The following is a 27,296-nucleotide window of genomic DNA, read 5'->3' on the forward strand; positions in this document are numbered from 1 at the left end:
TATTGTTGTTCAACTGGCGCGCGGAAAGGACTGAGCTCAGCTGTGTGGCCGCGGCGCCGTGTGAGCCCAGTTCTGTGAGACATCTGGTGGCCACTCCATAAAATATTGCGTATAAGTGAAAAAACGTGTAAATTAAACATTTATTTGGATTTTGGACCCCGCGTTATTTTAAAAAACGCGTATACCAAACTCGGGTGAATCGAGTTACCTGTAACTGCATCTCCTCCACACTTCAACATTTCTGCTGTAATTCCATCAATTCCTGCTGCCTTTCCATTTCCATTTTTTAATCTTTTTTATTGCTTGATTTACTTCTTCATAAGCTATACTTTCTTCTTTATATACTTCTTTATATTCTTTATAAACTAATCCTAAGATTGCCAGGGTCAACCCAGGGTTTTTTGTTTTAATCACCATCCCTCTTCCTCTTTCTCCGCCCATATTCATTTCCTCCTCTTCCTCCTCCTCCTCCTCCTTCTCCTCCTCCAACTAAACAACCCTCTCTGCCGTCAAATTAATTATCCCCCGACTCGACCTAACCACAAACTCCTTTCAGGTCTTCACGACTATAGTGTATTCTTAGGTGTTCAGCACAGCCACCCATGCGGCTTCTAAATGCATCTTAACTGTAAAGTTTTTTGCTGCGGAAAAAAAGTAACCATGCCGTCCAAATATTTCCCTTGTGGTAATTGTTCGCTGAAATTTGTCACGCTCCACTTCCAACTTGACGAGTCTAAATGTAGATATTGTGTCTTGGACTCACGTATCCAAACACTGCACACGATGAACGATGACTTGAAACTCCCAAATGCCTTGTTATGGGAAATAGTTACGATTATGAGGGGCTCAGAAGACACCTTGAGGAGGTAAATTGGGAAACCTTAGGGCTGGATGAGGGCCAGATCTCAGGGCTGGAACCGGAAAGACAGGGGAACCATGTAGAAATGACCTACAATAATTTAGTTAGAGAAATTGCAGAGGGTCAGAGACAGCATATCCCTTACCAAGCACACAGGAAGGAAAATAACGACCCCAAATGGATGACCCGCAGACTCAAGCATGAAATAGGCTGGAAGAGAGGAATTTATAGGAAAATAAAGAACGGAGAGATCCACCTCAGGGGTAGGTATGTTGAGCTAGGCAGGTCGGTGAAGAAGAACACCCGCCTGGCAAAAAGAAATTATGAGATTAGGGTAGCCAACGAGGCCAAGAGCGATCCCAAGGGCTTCTTCAAATTGTACAGGACGAAAACAAGGGACAGAATTGGACCGTTGAAAACAAACACGGGCGAGCTCGTTGAGAATGGAGAAGATATGTGTCAAATGATGAATAACTATTTCCTCTCAGTTTTCACGCAGGAAAATCTAACAACCATTCCGGAGAGAGTTCAGATATATGAGGGTGACGAGAACGACAAGTTGAGGGATGTGATCATCACTAGGCAAGGATGAGATTGGTAGGTTGAAGAAAAACAAATCGCCGGGCCCAGACGAAGTATTCCCAAGGGTTCTGAAAGAGTGCAAGGAAGTCCTTAGTGGCCCTCTTGCAGATATCTTTAAGATGTCGGTAACTTCTGGGTATGTGCCCAATCAATGGAAAGTAGCTAATGTGACGCCGATTTTCAAAAAGGGAGACAAGTCAGCCACCTCAAACTATCGCCCAATTAGCTTAACAACAGTTGTAGGAAAAATGTTGGAGTCAATTATAACCCGGAGCATTCGGGACCATCTAGAAAAGCATAATTTAACTCATGATTCACAGCATGGGGTCACAAAGGGTAGGTCTTGCCTTACTAACCTGTTGTTCTTCTACACTAAAGTAATCGAGGCGGTTGACAGAGATGGAAACTTTGACATAATTATATCTAGATTTCAGTAAAGCGTTCGACAAAGTCCCTCATCACCGGCTATTACTAAAATTACAGGCTCACGGCGTAGATGGGAAAGTTTTGAACTGGATCAGGGCGTGGGTTAGTGGTAGGAAGCAGAGAGTGCAAATCAATGGTAGGAAATCTTGTTATAGTAGGATATCAATGTATTATTATTATTTAATATCACCACGAATTAGGCATACAATTGTCAGTGGGAAAAACCCCACGACAGATAGATCACGCCACCTTATAGGAATGTCGTCCGTCAGTGTTTACCGTCTCAGTTTTGTATACTTAGCACTCCGATGGTGCGTGGAGGTCACCTTGACATACGTGACCAATTGTAACAATTATTTTCCAACCTGTAACTCGCCACTCCTTCACGAGAGTCCGACTGACACACAACGACAGTCGCTCTCGCTCCGTCGCTTCTTGTACATAAAGGCTACGAATATAATTCGCCTTAAGGAAGCTGAAGTCTTAATCAACACCCTTTAAACGCCCCCCGACAAGCCCGTTACATTTGGTTGGCAGCGGTCACCCCGCGCCTGTGCCTTCGCTACCTCGTTCTCCTCCAAGCCACGAGAACTCACCGCCAAACTCCGGGGACAGGCGTACAAGGGAAGAAGGAGTCAACGCACCTGCCGTCCGCGGCACCGCACCTGCCGTCCGCGGCAACGCACAAGGCGCCAGCTACAAGCATCTCACAAGTCGCCACCTACGTGCAACTCACACAAGGCGCCAGCTACAAGCATCTCACAAGTCGCCACCTACGTGCAACTCACAAGGCGCCAGCTACAAGCATCTCCCAAGTCGCCACCTACGTGCAACTCACAAGGCGCCAGCTACAAGCATCTCCCAAGTCGCCACCTACGTGCAACTCACAAGGCGCCAGCTACAAGCATCTCCCAAGTCGCCACCTACGTGCAACTCACATGGCGCCAGCTACAAGCATCTCACAAGTCGCCACCTACGTGCAACTCACACGGCGCCAGCTACAAGCATCTCACAAGTCGCCACCTACGTGCAACTCACAAGGCGCCATCTACAAGCCTCGAGCACACCAGCTATAAGCAACTCTACAGGCGTCCAGCCTACAAGCCTCGAGCACACCAGCTACAAGCCTACAGGCTCTACAGCCTACAAGCCTCGAGCACACCAGCTTCAAGCAACTCTACAGGCGTCAAGCCTACAAGCCCCGAGCACAACCCCAGGCCTACGCAGCCGATAGCGAGGGCCACAATCTACAAGCCGCTCCCCCGCTTCAAGCCAGCACTGCTACGTACCCTGCAAGCCACTCCACGATACGGCAGAGGTATTCACACCTGCAACGAGGAGGCACGCCCCGCTGACCTTGGGACACCCCGCATGCCCCTCGCTCCACAGCTGGCGGCACCACCGCCGCTGCCGGGAGCATCGGCCCAAACCTCTTCCGGCAAACAGTCAGCAAGGGTACCCGCGGACATCTCCCGGTGACTGCAAGCTGTTCCCACTACCGTTTCTTGCAAGGCGTCTTCTCAAGAGGTTACACACCCAAGTCGTCTTGTCTGCCACCGCCGCCCATCTCTTACTATAACAAGGACGACGCGGCCATCATACGTCTGGCGGCAGTGTACCAGCTCCCAGCCGCGCAACGCGGCCGCTCATTTTGCTGGGTCAGCAGTTTTTCAACCTCCACTGCGAGTCCTCCGATGTCAGCCCATCCCTCACCTCTCACCGCCGCTGTGGCCGCGGCCGAGGTTTCCTGACGCGCCTACAACGACTGCACGTCACCCAGGGCATCACAGGCCGTCGCCCTCTCCACTACATCAGCTGATTAATCTTGGTATTTGTGGATATTCCATTCTTGTCCAAATTTGCCGACTCTGCTCATTTTCATTATTATCCGTGCAGAGGCACGATTTTTTTTTATTTCTGTGTTCCTAACACTGTTCTTCAGTCATAATTGTGGGAGTAACGTTCATTCGCATACGATATTGATTCTTTCTTATTGTTTGCTAGCGAGTCTATTGAGTATAGTGTGAGTTCCCTGATCAAATTTAATCTTCATCAGTGTGCCCTGCCTCCGTTTTCTTTTCACCGCTCGAGAGAAAACGTGAGCTTCAATGGTATACTCGCTTAACATACCACTTTGTTTATATAGATATTCTTTCTATATATACCCATATCATTAGGGCATTCCATTATAACCTTAACTTCTATTACGTCTAAACAGGCACCTTGCTATCCATTCTTTCTTGCCTTTTTAGGGTTTCAACGCAAACTATTCATTCATACACGTTCCGTTTATTGGTTCATATTTACAGCTATCAACATATGCTCCTATTTTGTAAATGATTTACACCTTTAACCAGTTGGCTCGTCCTTCAAGTGAAGAGGGACTGGAACACGATACCACAACCGGTGAATTTACTAAGGTAATCTTATGTTCAGGCACTCATTATTTATCAATTACAGGCCGCAGAATTCGTTCACCCCCGGGTTCGTCTGCATACTTACAACCCACTCAAGGTTCAAGGACACCTCACCAGCATCCCCTCGCACCAGCCGCAGTATTACAGGCTCAAAGTAAGGTCTCTCTCACCTGTAGTTTTTGCAAACAATCAGGACATTCTGAACATTCTTGTTTCGCGAAACGTAGGGAATCAACACATTCAAGACGGGGCTCAGATAGGAGGTCAGGAGGTTACAGGGGCGGGCATCATTCATCACACAGGAACCCTAGGCCAAACCATCAGCGGAAGGCTGCCTTTTGCCATATCCACGGGAATTGTTTTCATGATTCAGACAGTTGTTCTGCAATACAAAAGGCCAAGGAGGAACAGAAGTACAAGTCCTCAGCGGACAGTAAACCACACTCCTCTTCTCAGAATAAAAAGACATGACTTCGTGACAGCCCCGAGGCGTACATCCAAGTGTCCCTTAAGGAAAATACTAATTGGGAGCAACTTGACTCCGTCATTGCCGCCTTGGGACGGACAAGCATAATTGCCCTCCCTTGCAAGGTGGGCAACACTTCACTCACCTTAGCGGTTGACACAGGTGCCACAGTCAATGTCATATCCGACTCCGCTTACAGGTCACTGACACGACAAGCGAGTGGGGAAAATTGGCCGCTCCAAGAGAACGACCTGAATGTGGTAGGCGTGACGGGCACCACTTTGGGAATCCTTGGGCGAGTACCACTAACAGTCAGCTTACATGAAAAAGTATGTCCCTTTCGAGATTTCTTTTATGTCTCTAGCAGGTTTGCTTTACCTGTGGATGGGATCTTAGGATTGAACGCCATGAAAGACCTGCACATCGCCATAAACCCTGTAAACAACGCGATCGTGTATCACGGCCGACGCATACAGGGGATGGTCAATCCATCGCCTCTGTCAACTGTAATCTCACCCTCAGAGGTGGAAATTGACCAACCCACCACAGACTCAGGGGCTGCCACCGCCCAAGTGTCCCCTCTTACGGTCAAACCACACGAAACCATTGCAGACTTGTGGCGGACAGTAACGGCAGTCGTAGAAGGTCCTCATATAGTTCCGGATCGTGCTGCAAAACTTGTTAAAATCCGTTTGCCTAACGCCCCTCCGGCGGGCAGTGATGTGTGTATCGACGGAGTTCCTCACGTACACCGCGTGACGGTGGAGGTAACTCTTGCAACAGTCAAGGAGGGAGGTTTTGCAGAGGCATTGGTAATAAACACGTCTGGATCCCCTGTATCCTTAAAACACGGTGTTCGATTATGCCAGTGTCTAGTGTGTGGGAGAAATGTCGCCCCGGAACCAGCTGAATACCCTTCAGCCCAAGTCTCAGGCATAACCTCGGCGTGTCAGGCTTCTCCCGAACAAGACACAGCTAATTTAGAGGCATTCTTAAAAGTTGCACACTATTCCGAAATTAAGCCAACCTTAGTCCAGCTTCTGGAACATTATCGGGGGGCGCTTGCTCTACCAGGCGAGCCGCTTGGAGTTACGCAGTGTGCTGAACACCACATTAAGTTCAAACCCAATACAAATCCTGTATATATCAATGCGTACAAGCTCCCCCACAGTCAGAGGGAGGTGGTGCAACAACTTATCTCTGAAATGTTAGAACAAGGTGTCATCAAAGAATCGAATTCCCGTGAATTCACCCTTGTTTCTGGTTCCAAAGAAAGACGGCTCTTATCGTCCTGTGATTGATTTCCGGCGTGTGAACACCGCGACCGTGGATGATCATTTTCCGCTTCCCGTTCTTCGAGATCTTCTGATGTGTCTCGGTAGAGGAAATAAAGTCTTTACGAGTCTTGATCTGGTCAGTGGCTACTGGCAACTGCCCATGGCCCCCGAGTCACGTGAAATAACGGCTTTCAGCACGCCTCATGGCCACTATGAGTGGACGAGGATGCCGTTCGGGCTCAAAGGAGCTCCCTTGACCTTCCAAAGGACAATGAACAGTATTTTTGGTGACTTGCTGGGCAACTCTGTCTATGTGTATTTAGACGACATCATCATAGCAAGTAAAGACGTGCATGCTCACATGGAAACACTAAAAGCAGTCCTACACAGACTTCAAGAAGTCGGATTAAAGCTCAAAATCACCAAATGTGAATTTTTAAAGCCTCGGATCAAGTTCTTGGGGCATGTCGTGGACGAATTCGGCATCCATACAGTGGACGACAAAATAAAGGCTATTGCCGAGTTCCCTCAGCCAACGTCTGCGGACAAGGTACGGTCTTTCTTGGGTGTCGCAGGTTATTACAGGCCTTTCATTAAGGACTTCGCAGCTCGCGCGAGTCCCCTAACCCATCTTTTAAAGAAAGACGTACCATTTCAGTGGCTCCCAGCTCAACAAACGAGTTTTGAGGATTTAAAGAAAGCGCTTACACGGGCTCCGGTCCTTGTCTTTCCGGATTTCAAGGACCCCTTTCAGCTTTGTACCGACGCTTCGGCTAGTGGAGTAGGAGCCGCGCTGATGCAAACAGATATGTCCGGCAAAAAGCATGTGATAGCGTTCGCCAGTCGAGTACTTACAGCTCCGGAAAAGAACTATTCTGTTACCCACCTAGAGGCTCTTGCCATTGTGTGGGCTCTGAAGCATTTTCGTGACATTGTGATGGGGTACAAAATTGTGGTGTTTACGGACCACGCGGCCATAACTGATCTTTTCAAGAAAAAAAAACCTACACGGTCGTCTGGCAAGATGGTTCTTAACGATCCAAGCATACAATCCGGAGATAAAATACATCACCGGGAAAACAAATGTGGTCGCAGATGCCTTATCTCGGAATGTTCCGATAGGCGCGATTACCACCCCAGAGGTCATCCACAACTTCACTTCACCTGAGCTACACACTGCTCAGCGTGACCACCCTGTGGAAGAGGTTAATTTATGCCCTCGAGTCGGGAGACGAATCAAACCTTCCTGAATTGCCAGTTCCTTTTCACAATTCTTCCTATCAGAGGACAACCTCCTTTGTAGGTCATGGCCAACCAAACCGGTACCTATAGACCAACTGGTCATCCCAGACATATACGTCCCCGTGACGCTTAAGCTGGTCCATAACACACCCATTGCGGGTCACCCAGGAAGAGACAAGACGCTATCTGTCACCAGACGAAAATTCTACTGGCCCACATTACGGGTTGATGTAGAAAAACATGTCGCACATTGCGTCGTTTGTGCTAAGCACAAGGGGTCCGTCAAAGGGCCAGCACCTATGTTGCAATACCCAGTACCAGAGGCGCCATGGGATGTTGTTAATATAGACTTACTACAGCTCCCCCAGAGCCAACATGGCTCGCGCTACTTATTGGTGTGCGTCGACCAGTTCTCTAGGTTTCTAGTTCTAGCGCCTCTCAAGGACAAGACAGCCACGCGTGGCCCATGCCCTCGTGACTCACGTGTTGTGTCCACATTCGTCTCCTCGAATTCTTCTGAGTGACAATGGCACCGAGTTTAGGAACTCAGTATTGAGCGAAATATGCGCTCAGTTTAACATCACGCAATCCTTCATCACAGCTTACCACCCAGCTGCTAATGGGTTGGCGGAGAGGGCTAATAGTAAAATCTTACAGGTCCTCAGGCCTATCGTGAACGATCTCCACGATAACTGGGAGGATTGGCTATCGCATATAGCCGCTTCCATAAATACGTCGGTAAACGACTCTACGGGGAAGTCTCCCTACTACATCTTATATGGGGTGGAGAAACGTCTTCCGTACGACTTCCTTACAACCCCACAACAACCTCTCTACAACATTGATAGGTACGCACAACAGCAGATGCATATGTTTTCCAAGATACACTCAGAAGGTGTACGTTAAAAGCTACGAAGGTTGAAATGATGTCAAAACAACACAAAAAGGCCGTCCCGGTAAATTTGACAGAGGGTGACACAGTAATGATTAAGCAAGCGGAAAGGAATTCGAAACTGGGGGCTAAATTTGTGGGTCCTTACCGAGTTGTTCGGAATGTCAGGGGAAATCGGTTCGAGGTTCTCGAGTCGAATAGTGGGGTCAGTCTAGAAGTTCACAGTGATCGTCTGAAAGTAATTCCCTCACCTTTGGACCTTGATATTGGTACTTCCCCCTCAGAGTCAAATGTTCAACAAGATAATCCCAACACCCATAGCTATAACTTGAGACCACGGGTTTAAATACTTCATTCCCACCGCTTTCAGATCATGATGTTGCGTTTTCTGACCATCTTGTTGTCCCTCGGCTCCCTGTTTGCAACAACACCCATCCACCTGAAGCCTGGTGCCCTCACGGCACACATAGGAGAGGTCTTCCTCATAGAAGATGTGCTCCTCGTAAAATATCCATATACTTCCTTGACCAACACCACGGACACAATCAGGATAGTCTCAGAAAAACTACTCGGCATGGCAGACGCCATACGGGCTACCAAGACTAGGGAATCAAAGGCACCTTCTAGTACCAACTCTCTGACTCTTTTTCAACTACTGGAGGATAGGATTCTGTTCTTACGGGGAAAAGTTGATGAGGTAAACATGGATTATAGTTTTCACTCAGTTCACTCTCGGGTAAAGAGGGGGTTGCTCAACATCGTTGGGTCCGCCTCAAAGTTCCTTTTCGGTACGGCTACCGACGAGGACGTTCGCGATTTGCGGGACCACTACGCTCATGTACTTTCCTTTGCTGCTCGAAATCGCAGGGTGATCAACGCCAATTGTAGGAAACTTGCGCAATTGCATACTAACATTGCGGTACTGCTAGAGCAGACAAATAAGATGGTAGAGGTTATCAACATAGTTGTCAAACAGATCGACCAGGTGAATCAGTTTCTCCTCCTAGATCAGGCCTTGCATGTATTGGAAAACGTCATTAACTCCGTCGCAACGGCAAATCAGCAGGTTATTAGCAACGTGGTTGACGCAGCGCACGGTAGAGTCACACCTGCCTTGTTCCCTCTACACGATTTGAGAACGACTGTCCAGATCGGGTATCAAAATTATAGCCTGACGCCTTTATTCACCCCGGACATGAGTCAATATTTGTACCCCTTGATTGAGTCCAGCCTCACCCCTGATGCCATAATCATTCATGTTCCGTTTCAGACGGCGGACGTGTTTGAGGCACACGAAATTGTCCCGTTCCCTTTTTCGGCAAAGGACAGTGTGTTGGCCCTGGACACGTCCCCGTCTCTTGTTCTAATCGCGAAGGATTTCGCTCTGTATTCAACGGGTAGCTACTCACTCTTGCAGTATTGCAAGGAGACGGTCTTCGGGCGATTCTATTGTTCTGCGTCTCTCTTTGCCTTCCTTCCAGTTCGGGGAGGGGTATGCGAGATCGCCCTCACCCGCGTGAACGCGTCTGACGCTCTTTCCCTGTGCCCTTACAAGCAGCTAACACCAACGCCTGTTTTCCATAAGAACTTTCAGGGTCTGCATTATTTTTATTTCCCTCAGTCCTTCTATGTATCGGTCATCTGCCCGGAGGGTACCACTTATCAACGGGTTACTGGTCACTATGCCATAGCGGAAGCATGCTGTATCCGCTCCACTAACATAACAACGTACCCGTCCCGGATTCGTCTAGTTTTCACGGCCAATATTTCCCATCGAGTGTTTCCTCTACGGTCTCTCGATGACATTCATTTCTCCAGCATCTCGTATGTGACTAATTCCCTTAATTCATTGTCTTTCGCGAACAAAACAGAGTTTGCGGGAGCCCTGGAGGAAACGCTGCCTGATTATTTGCATCTCCCTTACCTGTACCCTGGATTTTTTGTACCAATGTTTCTGATGTTCGTCAGTCTCGTCGTCATGTGCTACCTTATTAGGAGAAACTCTGTCCTGCACGATTATTTGGTTGTGCAGACGCGGCGACTGGATGCCGGGAGGCCACTGGCAAGGTAGTTTTCCTTTTCTCAGACAAGTCAGGGGACAGAAACCTGGCTGCTCCTATACTTAACATTGTACTGTGTTTCACTACTGTATTTTTTTTTTTAGGAGCTAGATCAACGTTTCATTGTTTGTAACTATGCCAGTTGATAGTTTCTTATACATGTGTCCTTATATTTATCTTTTGAGAGGTTTCTTATGTTTCATGTCACACACGTTGTGGTTTCACTCTCACTAATTATATTATAATTACACATCTGTTCTTCCATAGCCAGTGTTTTTATATAATTGTATCATAGGCAGTCTGCTTGACTAACTCCTCTATGTATGTTCATGGTACCTAGACTGCTATTTCGATTTTTATATATCGCGAGGTCGCGATCACTGGTAGGTGACCGAGCAGTGTTATAGTAGGATATCAATGTATTATTATTATTTAATATCACCACGAATTAGGCATACAATTGTCAATGGAAAAACCCCACGACAGATAGATCACGCCACCTTATAGGAATGTCGTCCGTCAGTGTTTACCGTCTCAGTTTTGTATACTTAGCACTCCGATGGTGCGTGGAGGTCACCTTGACATACGTGACCAATTGTAACAATTATTTTCCAACCTGTAACTCGCCACTCCTTCACGAGAGTCCGACTGACACACAACGACAGTCGCTCTCGCTCCGTCGCTTCTTGTACATAAAGGCTACGAATATAATTCGCCTTAAGGAAGCTGAAGTCTTAATCAACACCCTTTAAACGCCCCCCGACAAGCCCGTTACAATCTGAATGGGGCAGTGTTACGAGTGGAGTCCCACTGGGGTCGGTGCTGGGTCCTCTGCTTTTTATTATTTACATCAGTGACTTGGACAAAGGAATTAGTAGTGATGTCAGTAAGTTCGCAGATGATACCAAGATCGGTAGAGTAATCCAATCAGACAGCGACGCTACCGTTCTCCAGGATGAGCTTGACAGACTATATGATTAAAAAACACGACAGGTGATGGTCGCTGCGTCCCTCCCCGCTGGTTCTACCCCGCAGGGTATACTAACGGTGCGCACCACGTGAAGGTGAGGATGGGGTAGGCTACCCTCCCAGTCAGAGGGTAGCCATATTGCTCTCTTCCCAATACCCCACAACAATGGAGGTGTACGCATAGGCAAAAACGCACTTCGGATGAACCTCATTGGTTACGATACTGCCACTGTGCAAAGCCCGCTATTCACTGCTCCTATATAAAAGAGTAAAGAGGAGTGGTTGAAAGAGAGGTCAATTTCGGGAGGAGAGATGTCCTGGTACTCTCCTCTTGAAAGAGTTCAAGTCGTAGGCAAGAGGAAATACAGATGAAGGAAGATTGTTGCAGAGTTTAGCAACGTGAGGAATGAAAGAGTGAAGAGGCTGGTTACCTCTTGCATGAGGGATTCAGACAGTATAGGGATGAGCTTGAGTAGAAAGTCGAGTGCAGCGGGGCCGCGGGAAGGGGGGGAGGCTTGCAGTTAACAAGTTCAGAAGAGCAGTTAGCGTCGAAATATCTATAAAAGATAGAGAAGCAATATGGCAGTTGGGGGCAGGATGGGCCAAGCAAGAGTCAAATATCACAGCAGCCGCTATGAATGAAATTAGCCTGCGCCACTAACAGGCTGGGCCTTCAGTGATGCCCCTCAAGAAAGCCTACAAGTGCTACAGGCAGAAAAAATAAGTAATTTCGGGCCTCAGATTTTTGTTGTTTTTTAGAGGGTGTTGTCGTTTTGAATGGTGGATAAATGAGGTTCTGCTGTATAGGGCAGGCAAGGCCCATATATATGGATAGCCTCTGGGATGGGAGAAAGAACCATTAAAATAGGGAGAAATAGAGCAGATATGAGCAAAATGAAAATGAATAGAGCAGAGATACAGGAAATGATGAGGATTGTGGAGGAAAGAAAGGCGACAGGTCCAGATGGGGTTTCAGGAAACATCCCAAATGAGTGTAGCCAACATCTGGTTGACCCAATATAATTAGAATTGAGTGATCATTAATAATGAGGAAAGTCTAAAAAGAGAGGAAATGAGTAGATGTAATCTGAATTTATAAAAGTGGAAGCAAAGAACCTTTATAGACCAATATGTATGAGAACCTTGCACTATGTAAAATATGTGAAAGTAATGAATAAACAATGGATGGAATATTTAGAGAAGAACTAAAAGAGACAAATCTATTCCTTGATTCACCAAAAACTCTTTCATTAATTGAAAATGCCAAACCCTTGCCTTCTCTAATTCTTCTAGAGCTTTCTGGCAACTAGCCAAAAAATATCTTAACAGTTTCGCTTCTTCATCTTTCCCATCTTTCCTTAGTCATGATGGCAGCCCTGTTGTCACATGTGTCCCTAAAGCTGAACTCTTTGCTCAAACTTTTTTCTGAAAACTCCACTCTGGAGGATTCTTGACATATTCTTCCTTTTCATCCTCCCGCTGATTCCATTATGTGTCATTAAAATTCTTAAGAATGATATTTTCTGTGCTGTTTGGCCTGAATCCTCAGAAAATGTATGGACCCAATGGAGTGCCTCGTATTGATATTCTGCCTGTGCCACAAAGAATCTTAAAGGGAATGGTTCTTAACTTAACCCCTCTGGTACACAATATTTAGACTCCCAGATCACATCGCAACCTCGTATTTTCACCTCCTTCGAAAGTAAAAGGTTTTATGCTCAAGTTTGAGAGCTTGAAATTTTACACCTTTTACATTAAACCAGAGCATTCTAAACCAAATAGTTACTGAGTTAGGGCCCTTCAAAACAGTAAAAGAGTTAGCTTTCTCATCTCTGACTGTGTGGAAAATACATTGCGATTTGTTTTCTTTGCGGTTCCACTCAATTCATCCCTCATTTCTACCCTCCCTTGAAATTCCTCATCCACACCAACCCCCCCCCCAACTCCTCTCCCCTTACATCCTCCCTTCCCTCCCCTCCCCTCTCCTCCCCTCTCCCCCCAACCTATAAGCTGTCTCGTTTTCAAGAGACATACAGGGATGAGGAGGGAGAGTAGGGGGGAAGTTACCCTCCCGCAGATGGCTGGGATGGGAGGAAAGAGAGGGGGGATCCATGGCAGTGATGGAGGATGGATGGGGAGGCTATGGAAGGATGGCAGTGGCAGTGGGAAGCAAATGAGGTACGGTAATAACAAGACATTTGAGTAGAGGGAGGTGTGGGTTCACCCCCCTCTGCCTGGGTGTGGGCCAGGATTCTCCTCCCTGCCTATCCAGCACTTAGTTCTGATAGGTTGGATGGGATCTACATCACAATCAAGGTGGAGCAGGAGGCTGTGGTAAGGCTCAGTTTGTAATAGGATGTTTGCAATCATCTCTTCCTGCAGTGTTAAGTTATCTTGAAAAATCACTGATTGTCATTCCAGGCACCAGAGGGGATACGAGATAAAAGTATAACTAAATTTTCTGACTTGAGTGAAGAATGAGATGCTTTACTACTCCATATGGATACATACATTCATTAGCTAGGCCTCATTTTCTTTTGCATCAAAGTGTAGAGATATGTCCATAGCTCCACCCCATGAAAATGATAAACCATGAGCTAGACAAGAAAAAGATTGTCCATCAAAATGAGCCAAAGTCACACTTGCTGTCCAACCAAACCAACAAAACTCATTAGTCCTCCCTCTATTATTTCCAGATTGATGACCTGATTTATTACGTGTCGATGAAGGATATCCCTGCTGGGTCAGGACTATTGGTCTGGTATGCTCCATTCTACCAGCCTAAGGTGCAGAAGGAGCTGCAGGAGGTGGGCAGCCCACACAGCCTAGTAGGGGCCATGGTAATCACCCAGAAGGTCTCTAGAAGTGTGCAGTCATCAGCAAAGAAGTCCCTAGAGGAGGCTCCCTCCCTGGCCAAGATAGTGGTTGGGCAGGGCAAGGTGACCTTTACCCACCAAAGTGTTCAACAAGTGGATGCTGATGGCCACTTACCATGCCAGCTCATTTACCTTGAGGATGAATGTGGCACTGGGATACTGCCTAATGTTAGTTGCACACAACTACCTGAATCTCCCTCAACTTTTGTGACTCAAGGGATTGCACAAACAAAAAAATATTTGTTGGAAGGTAAAACCATTGAGCCATATAGTTGCCAGCCTACACAGGCTAACCTTAGGCCAAGCATCCAGCTGGCCTCAGTCAGTGAGGACTCACCTGGGTCAGAGTGTGTGGTAAGGCTCACTGTCACAGCTGCACAGGAGACTGGTGATGATCAGGAGGCTGGTGATGATCAGGAGACTGGTGATGATCAGGAGGCTAGTGATGATCAGGAGTTGCTGGGTGATGACACTGCTGAAGACCTCCAGCTAGATCTCCCTACCTCTTCTGAAGGGACAAGTAAAACCCATGCAAATCCAATGTTATGCCACAAGAGGATATACAAGAAGCTAAATGTACATAAATCAGGTAGGTTCAAAGAATGGGGAAATAGTTATGAGATGTACCTCAGCCCCACTGCTGCATTTAGACACAGTCTTTGGTATCTGATGTGCTAAGAAAATCAGTACCATTATTCTTTACAGAATTTACAACACACATGTATTATTCAGGCAAGTGCTAAGGGTAGTTAGTAATGTGTAAATTTTGTACTTATTTTGTTAAATATCACCTTAAAATCTCCTTTCAGGTAAAACTTGTTCATATACAATCTGGATTTCCATTCTGGTTTATCTATAGCGGCTTATTTTTCATGACCCTAATTTTACATCATCAAGCCGCCCTCTGTTGAGAGGAACCTCCACATGAGATACACTTCGCGCCACCATCAGTTGCTTCTACGTTGCCACACCGGGCGGTTGTGCAGCACGATGCTCCGCGTATTTTCAGCACTTTTCTGCTCGTCTGGTTAAGGCCACGTCACCTGCCTACCCATAATCCTATCATAGGAGCAGGTAGAGCCTCGCAAATGGCTTTATTACGCAGTGTTTGAGGCTTACACACGTGCCCACGGCAGTTGTGTTTTTGCGTACCGGCAGGTGTGCAGTGATGTCGGCCTCAGGGGAAGACTCAACCGAACCCCATGGGTCACCTAGTACCCCAAGGACCAGCAGGTCTTCACGGGCGGGTACTGCCAGGTCCAACCCACGTGCCGTGAGCCGGGACTCCAGCGCGTCTCCCTCGCGGGCCATGCGGTCGGGGGTAAACAGACCATCTCAGCCTCGCTCGCCGGCCTCGGCCCCTGCTGCCCCATGGACCACGGTGTTGGAGGCTTTGTCGGGCTTGAGAGGTGAAGTGAACAAGTTGAAGGCGGAAAGGCAGGTTTCCACCCCCGGGCCTGCTATTGTGAACTTTGGGGTAGGTACTTCAACAGGTGAGCCCCGCACTGATTCACCCGCCTCCTTCGCGGGTTTCCATGACTCCGGCAGTGAGGAGGGTGAAATTGGGGAGCATGCCCCTGGCAGTAGCGCCTTAATGCAGGGGGTTAAGACCTATGGCCCTCATGAGTTAGTTTCTGAGGAGATCGATCCACAAGTGGCCGAGATGGTGAACTTCGTGTTCGACAACAGTATGCGGGACGAGGAATATAGGACATCTGTGAGGATGACATCGCCAAGAGGCCTAGCAACTGTCATGCACTCGCTCCGGTGGAGTGCAACCCGCAGATTCTAGAAGCGCTCAGAACCGACGCAAAGAAGGCAGACTGACGTTTAAAGGACGTCAACAAGGACATTTTTCAAGCGACTATCATCACCAAATCTCTTTTGGCTCTGGATAAAGCGGCGCAAGATGAAGAGCACTCTGCGGTGGCACACGAAGTGGGCATGATTGACGGTGCCCTGGCCTTGCTAGGCAATGCGAACCACAAGAACAACCTGGCGCGACGTTTTGTGATGAAGCGGGAGATCAACAAAAAGTACTCGCACCTCTGTTCAGACAAGGTGCCAATGACCCGATTCTTGTTTGGGGATGATGTCTCAGAGTCCGCTAAGCACATTGAAGAGTCAGAGAAGCTGAAACAAAATCACAGCCAAGAAACCACCCGCTACGTGGAGATATGCCGGAGGAAGGACAAGAGGTTTTTGGAGAAGGACCTCGCACAGGGGGTTCTCCTCCAGATTCCAGCCTTATGGACTGCATAAGTCGGCCTCCAGAGGTAGTCAACGACCAACCTCTGCACGTCATGACACTGACTCAAAAAACGCCAGGGGCCGCACACACTACAGGCCCAGGCAATAGCAGAGGCAAGTAACAGCTTCGAAGCGGGTGGACTGCATTACTTTGCACATGAGTGGCGTAACATTACTACTGACCCAATTATTTTGGATATTGTACAACATTGCCACCTTGATATCAAAGTTGAGGATATTGACCATTTATTCTTAAGTGAATTACGATATCAATTTAATAAGGTAGAACAACAAATTATTTGTGAGGAGATTACCAAACTCTTAAGGCTCAAGGTGATTAAGGTTATGCAGAGGAGGGCGGATCAAATTATTTCTCCCATTTTTGTAAGGGAGAAGAACGGTGAATTTAGGTTGGTGCTCAATTTAAAAGAATTAAACATCCATATCCCATACATACACTTTAAAAAGGAGAATTTTGAACAAGCCATTAACCTTATCAATGCAGGAGACTATTTGGCTTCAGTAGATCTGAGACATGCATATTACTCGGTAAAGATTGCAGAGGAACAACAGAGATTCTTTTGTTTTAAATGACAAGGTAAAGTTTACCAGTTCACTTGTCTTCCAAATGTTATTTCAGAGGGTCCAAGACATTTCACAAAACCGATGAAACCTGTTTTTGCAGCTCTTGAGAGAGAAGGGTTACAGTATTACCAGCTTTATAGATGATACACTTATTTGCAACAGCACCATGCAGAGATGCTTGGCTTGCATTCAAGATACAATCAATTTGTTGAGGAAATTGGGTTTCTGCATTAATGAAGACAAGTCAGTCCTGGCCCCAACACAATGCCTTGAGTACTTAGGCAATATCATTGATACCAACAGTATGAGAATTTCCTTGCCGGAACGCAGGGTAGAGAAGATAACTCAAAGCTGTAAGGAACTCCTGGGCAAGCAGAGTCAAAATCAAGGAAGTGGCTAGAGTCACTGGCCTCCTGGTGGCTGCCACCCCAGCAGTGGAGTTGGGAAAACTGCACTGCAGCCTACAGGAAGTTGGAAACTGCGAAGATTGCAGCTTTGCAGAAGAAGAAAGGAAACTTTAGCAAGAGGATGACTATCACTAATGAGATGAAAGCTGATCTAACTTGGTGGTTAAATAATATTTCAACACAGGACAGGCAAATATTCAGAGCAGGCACAGATATTGACCTGTACACGGATGCATCTGGTACAGGCTAGGGCGGTCACCTAAATCAGCAGACCACTTGTGGTTTTTGATCAATAGAGGAGAAACAATTACACATCAATGCTCTTGAGCTCAAAGCAATCCTCCAAACACTTCAGACTTTCAGACTAGAGCTCTGTGGGAAGCACATCAAAGTTTTCTGCGACAATACTACGGCCATGACATATATAAACGAAATGGGAGGTACAAAGTCACTAATTTATAAAGATATCTCTACTTCAATTTGGGAATGGTGTATAGCTAATAATGCATGAGTCACGTGTCACACATACCAGGAAAAGAAAATGTTATGGCGGAAATTGCATCTCGTAGAGTCAACGACAGGCACGAATGGAAGCTGAATGAACTCATTTTCCAAGACCTATGTCACATTTTTGGCACTCCTTCCATTGATCTGTTTGCATCTAGACTTAACGAACAAAAGGCCTTTTTCTGTTCATGGAAGCCAGACCCAGAGGCAGCTTATTTCGATGCTTTTTCAATTAAATGGACGATATTTGACCTCTGTTACATTTTTCCTCCATTCTCTTTAATCACTAGGTGCCTGCAAAAGATTCGTGCAGAAAGGGCCAAAGGGTGGATGGTTGTACCCCTGTGGCCGTCGCAGCCATGGATGGGCATGATACTCAGGATGTTGGTCGATCAACCCCCCATAATTATGAAGAGGAAGGACGTACTGACGCACCCTTCCTCAGCGGAGATGCACCCAATAATGAAGCACACGCGACTTATGGCATGCCTACTGTCCGGGAGACACTCCGAGAACGGTGCATATTTGCAGAGGGTGTAGACATCATCCTGGCCTCCTGGAAACCCGGGACAGCGAAACAATACAGGCCACACATCAGAAGATGGATGCAATTTTGTGATAGGTGGGACATCAATCCCCTTGATCCCACTGTATCCAACATCATCAACTTTTTGACGGAAACTTTCCACAGGAGAGTGGGGTATGAATGCCTCAACACGGCCAGGGGTGCCCTCTCTTCCCTCGGCATTGTGGTGAATAGCTGTAGAGCGGGGAACCATCCGCTGGTTAACAGATTCATGAGAGGGGTGTTCAATCTATGACCAACTAAACCCAGGTACACGGAAACCTGGGATGTTACACCAGTACTACAGGAACGTAGATCTATGTACCCATTATATAACTTGTCCCTCAAAGAACTAACCCTGAAGCTTGTGATGTTGATGGCACTTACACAAGCAGCGAGAGTCCAGACTTTACACTTGTTGGTGCTAACAGGCATTAGCACAGGGGATGATTACATTTCTGTTCAGTTGGGGGGAAACATTAAACAATGCAGACCTAACTATAACATTCAAAGAGTGAAGTTTCAGGCTTATTCTAAAGATGCCAGATTGTGTGTATGTAAAACTTTGCTAACCTACCTTAAACAGACAGAGGAACTCAGACAGATCACCAAACACAAGGTGGATAACCTACTCATCAGCTTTCTCAAACCACACAAACCTGTCTCAAAAGACCATCGCACGTTGGATCAAGACCATGCTTCACATGTCAGGGGTAGACACCGTCAAATTCACAGCTGGCAGTGTTCGGCCAGCCGCAGCGTCGAAGGCCAAGGCTATGGCTGTCCCGGTAACGTGTATTATGGCGAAAGCGGGGTGCTCAAGAGAAACCACTTTTGCAAAATATTATGACAAGCATATTATTGCCGAATCAGACCCATTCCAGGAAGCCGTATTAGAATGAGTTGGGTATCGTACTACAACATATGGGTGGACTTTACGGGTTACGTATAGGGCTCAGGCAACTAATTAAATGTTATGCTGTATTTTGTGAACATTTACATTACCATGTCTGGGTATCAAAGTGTGGTGCGCAGCTAAGGCATATGGTTTATTATTATTTATACACTAAGTTTACACAGCAGTAGATCAGCATTTCACAATGGATGAGCAGTTGTTCAGATTAGCTGGGTGCTCATAACATATTCTTGTCAAATGAATTATACAGGTCAAAGTGAAATTTTGTCATACTTATGTGCACGTGTATGTATATGAACATCAGTAGATCATCGGTGTCCACTAATTTTTTATTGATCCAAATTCATAACTAATATCAGATACGACACCCACATGGCTTCAAAGCCTCATGTGGAGGCTCCTCTCAACAAAGGGCGGCTTGATGATGTTAAATTGAACAAGTAGACGAGACTTACCTTGTGTCAGTTGAAGTATGCTTGTAATTTTACGAAGCAAGCCGCCTCTGCTAGAGGGGAGCCTTCACATGCCCTCCACTCCATCCCATGCTTGCATGATTAGGACTCATCCACCATCCTATACGGTTATGCTTATCTTACGGTATGTGGGTGGTCGTATATTTCGAAGTCTGGTGGTGGCGCGGAGAAGTATATCTCATGTGAAGGCTCCCCTCTAGCAGAGGCGGCTTGCTTCGTAAAATTACAAGCATACTTCACCTGACACAAGGTAAGTCTCGTCTACTTGTTCAATTTTCCGGGTGTGCGTCACACACGGCCAAGGTCAGTTGCCCGTATACACATCCACAACGTAACGCACTTGCCCTGTATCAACATGGCGTCGTCTGCTAAAGTAAGGGCTCTCTCGGCTTGTGCTGTCATTACCCAAGTTATGGACTTGTTGCTGCAGTTAAATGGAAAGAAGAAGCTGTTGTGGGTGTTGCGTGTCTGTGGTTCCTCCGTGCCAGTACTCATTGTCACCACTGCGCGTGAGCGGCCAACCCACCCATCGTGACTCCGACCACATAAACACGTGGATCGAGTAACAACAAACACACACACACACACACACACACACACCAGACTCATCATGAACCGTGGCAGATGTTTCTCACAAACAAAAATGGCTTTGCCATTTCCTAGTGTTAGAACTTATTTGGTGAGTGGTTCATACAAACCAAACATACCCAATGGCAAGAAGAGAGCGGTGTTAAAGACGACTGCTCTCTTCTTGCCAAGAGCTAGGTTTGGTTCATGTGAGCCACTCACCAAATACGTTCTAACACACTCAAGAAATGGTGAAGTCGTTTCTGTTTGTCAGAAACATCTGCAATAGTTCCTAATGAGTCTGGTGTGTGTGTGTATGTGTGTGTGTGTGTGTGTGTTTGTTGTTAATCGATCCATGTGTTTATGTGGTTGAGTCAAGATGGGTGGGTTGGCCGCGCACGCGCAGTGGTGACGATGAGAACTGGCATGGAGGAACCACAGACATGCCACACCCACAACTGTTTCTTCCTTCCATTTAACTGCAGCAAGAAGTCCATAACTTGGGTAATGGCAGCACAAGACATGACAGCCTTTACTTTAGCAGACAACGCCATGTTGATACAGGTCAAGTGCTTTGTATACGTTGTGGATGTGGATACGGGCAACCGACCTTGGCCGTGTGTGACGCACACCCGGAAAAGTTGAAGTTGCCGGTTCCCCTAGCTAGCGCCAACTCGATGGGAAGGAAAAAGCCCTGTGTGACACCAGCTTACGGATAACCGTGAACTCGCTCCCGGTTGGGCGTACGGGCGTTGCCCGTAGCCCCAACGGTTGGACGAAAACGGCCATTGTGACACCGCCTTAAGGCAGTGAAGCCGCTGATAGGGTGAGCGTCGGCGATGACGTCATCGGACTCCCAGCGAATCAGAAGCGTGTTTTCAGAACTCAGCCAATCGTAAGGCAGCCGCCTTCAACTGCAGCTCCAAAACGACTCGTTCTCTCTCTCTCTCTCTCTCTCTCTCTCTCTCTCTCTCTCTCTCTCTCTCTCTCTCTCTTGCCATAGCCACAATGTTTGGAGGAAAACGTCCAGTGTGATACTACCTTTAAAGGTAGCGTGCGTGACGCCGATGGTAAGTAGACGTGACCCGTACGTGTCAAAGCAGCGCGAAACTCGGGGTGATAATGCGCGAAAGTCGGGATGGTAAGAATTTAGGACTAACCGCGAAACTCGTGGATCGCGAAACTCGGATAGCGCGAAACTCGAGAGGGTACTGTATATAATAAGGCCGAACAATAATAACAGACAATAAAAATATTGAATTTCTTGCCTTGTAAACAGACAACCAGTGATAGAAGCATAGACACTGCTCGTCTTCCTCATCCCTTCCCGTGATGCCACGATTCAGTTGCCAATAACTTTTTCACAGCGACTATACGGCTTCACCCCGCGTACAACTTTACCCCATATCACCCTACATTTTTCTTCTTTTTTTTTTCCGTACAGTGAGCTTTGTCAAAAAGACAGAAGTGGTAGTTACATGAAACATTTTCCACATCCCTTTGGTATTGTCTTGTGCAGTTCGTCTAGGAGAGCAGAATGTCACCCTCTCCCGCAGCCTTGCTGCACATGACTTTCTACTCTTGCTCATCCCTTTTCTATCCCAATCCCTTATGCAAAAGTTAACCAGTATCTTCATTCTTTCATGCCTTCCACTGGTAAACTCTGGAACAGCCTTCCTCCGTTTGTACTTCCTCAATCATCAAGACACCTCTCCACCCAAAACTGACCTCTCTTCTGGCCTCTCATTCTTTTTTCTGACACTGGAGCAGTGCCTAGGGTCTTTTTTTTCTTTTTTTTTTTATCTGACTCCCTTGTAAAAAAAAAAGTGTGCATATACATTTTTTTTTAACCCATACAGTGAGCTTTGTCTAAAAGACACAAAACATTTTCCACATCCCTTTGGTTTTGTCTTGTGCAGTTCGTCTAGGAGAGCAGTATAGCAATACCTTCTCAAAACAGTGCTGAGAAAAGAAAGCATGTAATGCTGTCATTATGCAATAAATGAATAGTAGTTTAAAGACAATGAAAAGTAGAATGAATTTAGGGTTTATGCGTAATAGATGATAACCTGAATAGACTCAGCAATTTAAACACTTATAAACAGCAGTTCTGTGCATATTCAGTATAATAAACAAAGTATCCACATTAGTGTTTTATGTATAACTTAGTATACTCCATATCTAAACAAGTTCATGGTAACTTTAAGTGATAATTGGCTGTCCAAAAAACAGCTAACATGAGCTTGCATTACCATTTGTATGAATGAAATTTTACTCTACTTATTTTAGATGAATGAAACATTTGGATGCATCGTTTGTCAATTGGATTCTGTAAAATACAGAGTGGAGGTATCAGTATAATAATGGATAGAGCAATCAGGTTTGAAAGTTGCTGTTAATATAAAATATAAAGAATAGCAGTGGAACAAGAGCCCTGTGGAACTCCAGTGTTAGGTTAAGAAAAGAATAAGAATCTACTAGAGCACCAATAGGTTGGCCAAAGAGGAAACTTTAAATAATACAGAGGAGGAGATGGAGTACATAGGTGGGCACAGTAAAGCCTCGTTTTTGTGGACCTCAACAGCAAAATTTGGCTTTATTAAACTTTTTTGCCTTTCCGGTATGAGCGGGGATTTACCAAACAAGTTCAGTAATTGTGGGGTTATGTTCAATGGTGGGCTGGCCAAGCATGTACACACACATCGGTCATCGTAACAGTGCCCAATGTTGAATTTTTTATTTTTATTTCTCTGTATGGGTGTAGTATTTGTTATGACTGCATGTACAGAAGTATACAATTTCATCTAATATACAGTACCCTCTCGAGTTTCGCGCTTGCTTCATTTCGAAGGTATGGCGCTAAACTCGAGGATCGCGAAACTCGAGGTATTGAAATCCATGTAAAAGCGCTTATTGGTTCCGACCCGTGGAAAATAATTACTTTTTCCGACTTTACTCCCTTGTTATCACAATTTTTTCGACTTTACTCCCTTGTTATCTCAAAATACGTTAACTTGTTAATAGGCAGAAAATAGGAAGTACGAACAGTTCGTTTTAAAGCCCCAGTTGAAGGCGGCTGCCTTACAATTGGATGGCAGTTCTGAATATATTGTTGTGATCCACGTGGTGTCGTATGCTAAAGTAAAGGCGGTCGCTCGCGGTCACCCGTGGGGCAGTTGGACAAACCTATATTTTTCTGGTAGTTTTTTATGTGTTATGAAATAATTTGCTAACTCTTTCTGTTAAAAATCATGAAATCACTAATATCATGATTGACTTTTCGGTGCCTATTGAAAGTAAACCGCTGCCGCCGCCGCAAAATAGCTCGCAGAGAGGTTCAATTAACTTGCTTACTGTTTCCTTATTTCCCTCAGAGCTCACAAAGATCACAAGCAGACAGACTAGAACAAAACCAGGCAAATTAATACTTTTAATGCTGTGTATTCCCACAGCGCGCATGCGTGGTGGACAGCAGAATGACTAATTTCATTGGGGAGATATTTCTCGCAACACCGACCAGTGTAGTGGACCTTCTTCTTCTTTTGACCTGTAACGCTTTGTATTGCTTCTTAGTTCCTCCTTCTCCACACTTTTATACTTCACAACATGCACTGAGGGCCGCTTTCACAGTCATTTTGTTTGTTTTGATCGTTACCAATGACGACGGTCGCCGCTATAATATTTCCACGTGAAACTGGCCGATCGGGTAGTGGCGGCTGCGGGGTTAGCCTAGCCCCGCACTTAACACACACTCTCAACATCTCTCGCTTCGTCTGCAGCCGCCACTACCCCATCGTCCAGTTTCACGTGAAATACTAAGCGGCGATCGCCGCCATTGGTAACGATCAAAACAAAGTGACTGTGAAAGCGGCCCTTAGTTACTTAACAGTGCACACTTATACACTTCACCCTGAACTTAGGTGTTTTCTGTCCTTTTCTTTCCCTGATTTTGCTTTTCTATGCCCTTTTGCTATTTTTCACTATTACTTTTCACTGTCGCTGCCATGCATTACAGGTCAAAAGAAGAAAAAGAAGAAAAAGGAAAACAGCACCGGAAGATCTAGTTTTCATAGACTTGAAAAACAATAATTTGGACTGTGGTTCCACAGCACGGGGTGTTCTCTTATCTTGTTAATCAAGTAGTAAGCAAAGCAGCTCTGCCAGTCCATTTTACGAGTCTCTTGGTGGGCCATCTACTGCTCCTCACTCCTCAGCCACTGCCGCCGTCTGCTTGTTTACATGCAGCCGTTCGGTACCCACGTACCCACGCTCGTACTCATAACCGTTTTCCATTCATAAGGACAACCAACAACTCGCTTCCGGTTGGGCATACGGGCAATTGCGGTTGCCCATAGCCCCAATGGTTGGACACCGCCTTTTGAGGCAGCACGCATGACGCCGACGGTAGGTAGACGTGACCCGTACGTGTCAAAGCACCGCGAAACTCGGGGCGGTAATGCGCGAAAGTCGTGATGGTAAGAATATAGGACTAAGCTCTAAACTCGAGGATCGCGAAACTCGGATAGCGCGAAACTCGAGAGGGTACTGTAATGAACAGAAGTAAAAGGTAAAGTTGGGGGCATATGCTGTAGCAGCGCGTGGCCTTGGTGCTCATCTCCGTGACATTGGCCATTGAGCCTGTGGTGGGAGGAGCCCATTACCCCGGGACACAGGGTCAGTGTGACATCCGGGTTACCACAGTTTACCAGGTTTCCCCAGGTACCATGTTTCCCCGGGTACCATGTTTCCCCAGGTACCCATTTATCGACCAGCCCGAAAGGGAGGATGAACAGCTGGGTGAGCTGCACGCAGACTGCCCGGGCCGGAGTTCGAACCTGGGCCCGCGGAGTAGTAGCCAGGCGCGCTGACCACTAGACCACGGAGAATAATGAACAAGCTTTGTTGTATAGGGAAATTCTCAGAAATAGTGAACTATCAACTCATATAATGAGCAAAGTTTGTTATATCTCAAAAGTTCCGATCCCTTGGATGGAACAGATTTTCAGATATAACGTCTCTCCCTTCACCCCAATTGGCTCATTAAGGCTAGGGTATACTGTATTAGAAGAAGCAAAGAGGTATGCCAGACATGTTGAAAGAAAATAATTTTGTTGCATGTTCCATGTATGTATGTATGTATATGAGTAAAAATCTGATTATGGTGATTTTTTGCCATTATGCCATTAGTTTTATGAAATCTGGCTTAGTATGACATATACAAGTTGAAACTGATATGACTCATCATCATCATCAATAGATCATATCTCATTTTTTGTTTCTTGTTGTGAAGGAATGTTGTGTTTTGAATTTGTATTACGTATTTGTAGTATTGTATCTCATTACTTATTGCCCCACTTATATTTTGATTTGCAGTAATAAGTGTGGCAGGATCAGACAAGGTGAAGCAGCTACCTCTAAGAGCACTAGGTGCACGAGACTCACGACAATGGACATGTCACTACTGTGGCCAGCCTTACTCATGTCTCCTAACCTTCACCAGACACCTCAAGGTATTTTGGGTTCTTAGCAAGGCTGCCATCACCACTGTAAAGGTTTGTGGTGTTCTAGGCTAAAAGTGTCTTCATACCCAGTTGGGGTGAATGAGCTTGTGCTAACATGCACCAAATAGATGAGTGATTCCCAGACAGGCCATCACATTTTCATTTGCATACATGCTTTGACAAGAGATTAAGGACAAAGTCTTTTTATTTCATCCTACAAAGGCCATGCCAGGCAGTGCTCCATCCAAACCTCCATCTGACTATTGCACCAGAATGAAATGCATGTGTCACAACTTTTAATTTGCAACATAGCAGCACTCTTTTCATAGACACCTTCGCGTACCAGCAGTTTTTTACCTATAATTATTTAACTTTTTTTTTTCATTTGATTCATTCTAAGACATTAATCTTAAGAAGAATTAATCATTTGGAAACGCAACCATGCTCTTTAAATCTATTCACCATGAAATAAGAGTCTCATATCTCTAATACAAATTGTCCTAAGAACGCTATGTAGACACATTGTATTGTGCATGGATACCTCTTATATAGTGAACCTTTGGCACCAAACTTAATGTACACAACATAATTACTGCTTGAGTGCAACATCTAGATGGAGGTGATGAGTGAATCACAGAATAAGAAAAGAAAGTGAGTTAAGTTAGATTCATACACCATGGCAGTCACTATAAATAAAATTAGCTTGCACCACTAACAGGCTGGGGCCATTGAAGAGGCCCCTCAAGACAGCCTATCGGCACTACAGGCAGCACCTAAAAAAAAAAAATGTTTGCCTGCCGTAGAACTGATCACCACGTGATTCTTCACTGTTATCACTGTCTTATTTCATACTGGAATATTAAGTCTGCCTGCCAACAAGCTGCAATCCTCAGCAGTAAACACACAGTCATTAAATTATTTGCTACCCTCATAAATTGTGGATATTTTAATTGTAGGCACACCTCTTGTGGCTGGTGGGGAGATGCCATGTGTGTCAGAAGTGTGGCACATCCTTGTCTAGCATTGAGCAGTTGCAGCGGCACCAGGAAGCGGCCCATCCTGGCACTAACTCTCTACAGGGCTTTCCAGACACTGTTGAAGATGAGGGTAAGTAGTAAACTGACGTACAGTGGAACCTTGGTTCTCAAACTTAAGTCATTCTTAAAAGTTGTTTGAAAACTGATTTGTTGAAAAAATTCAACAACATTTAATATCCTTTGAGAATTGATGTGAAATGGATTAACCCTAGATTACTATCGTTGTCAGACTAACGTGGTTACTATCGATCTCGGGAATTCTGGACAAACTTTGCGGGCTTAAATACACATATAGGAATGGTACAAAGTTTAATTACACAATTTTTACTTAAACTAGCATACATTCTTAATTCTATGACCTATAAACTTAACATACTACCCAAAAATAACATTACAAAAAAATTAATAAAAAAATGTGTAAA

The 27,296-nt window shown here is 45.8% G+C and overlaps 1 protein-coding gene across 2 annotated transcripts in view; it reads left to right on the forward strand.

The window, feature by feature from the left end:
• The window catches only part of LOC126983785 (PR domain zinc finger protein 15-like), a gene marked incomplete at its 5' end in the record, with an annotated part of 50,485 nt that overhangs the window by 17,404 nt on the left and 5,785 nt on the right, over positions 1-27,296 (forward strand). The window contains 3 exon segments of one of the 2 annotated variants that reach the window (XM_050836890.1): positions 13,887-14,655; positions 25,710-25,846; positions 26,794-26,944. In XM_050836890.1, coding sequence (XP_050692847.1) covers positions 13,887-14,655; positions 25,710-25,846; positions 26,794-26,944 — 1,057 coding nt within the window. 2 annotated transcript variants of the gene reach the window in all.

Source organism: Eriocheir sinensis, chromosome 5 (assembly GCF_024679095.1).
Source record: "Eriocheir sinensis breed Jianghai 21 chromosome 5, ASM2467909v1, whole genome shotgun sequence".
NCBI classification, from domain to species: Eukaryota; Metazoa; Arthropoda; class Malacostraca; order Decapoda; family Varunidae; genus Eriocheir; species Eriocheir sinensis.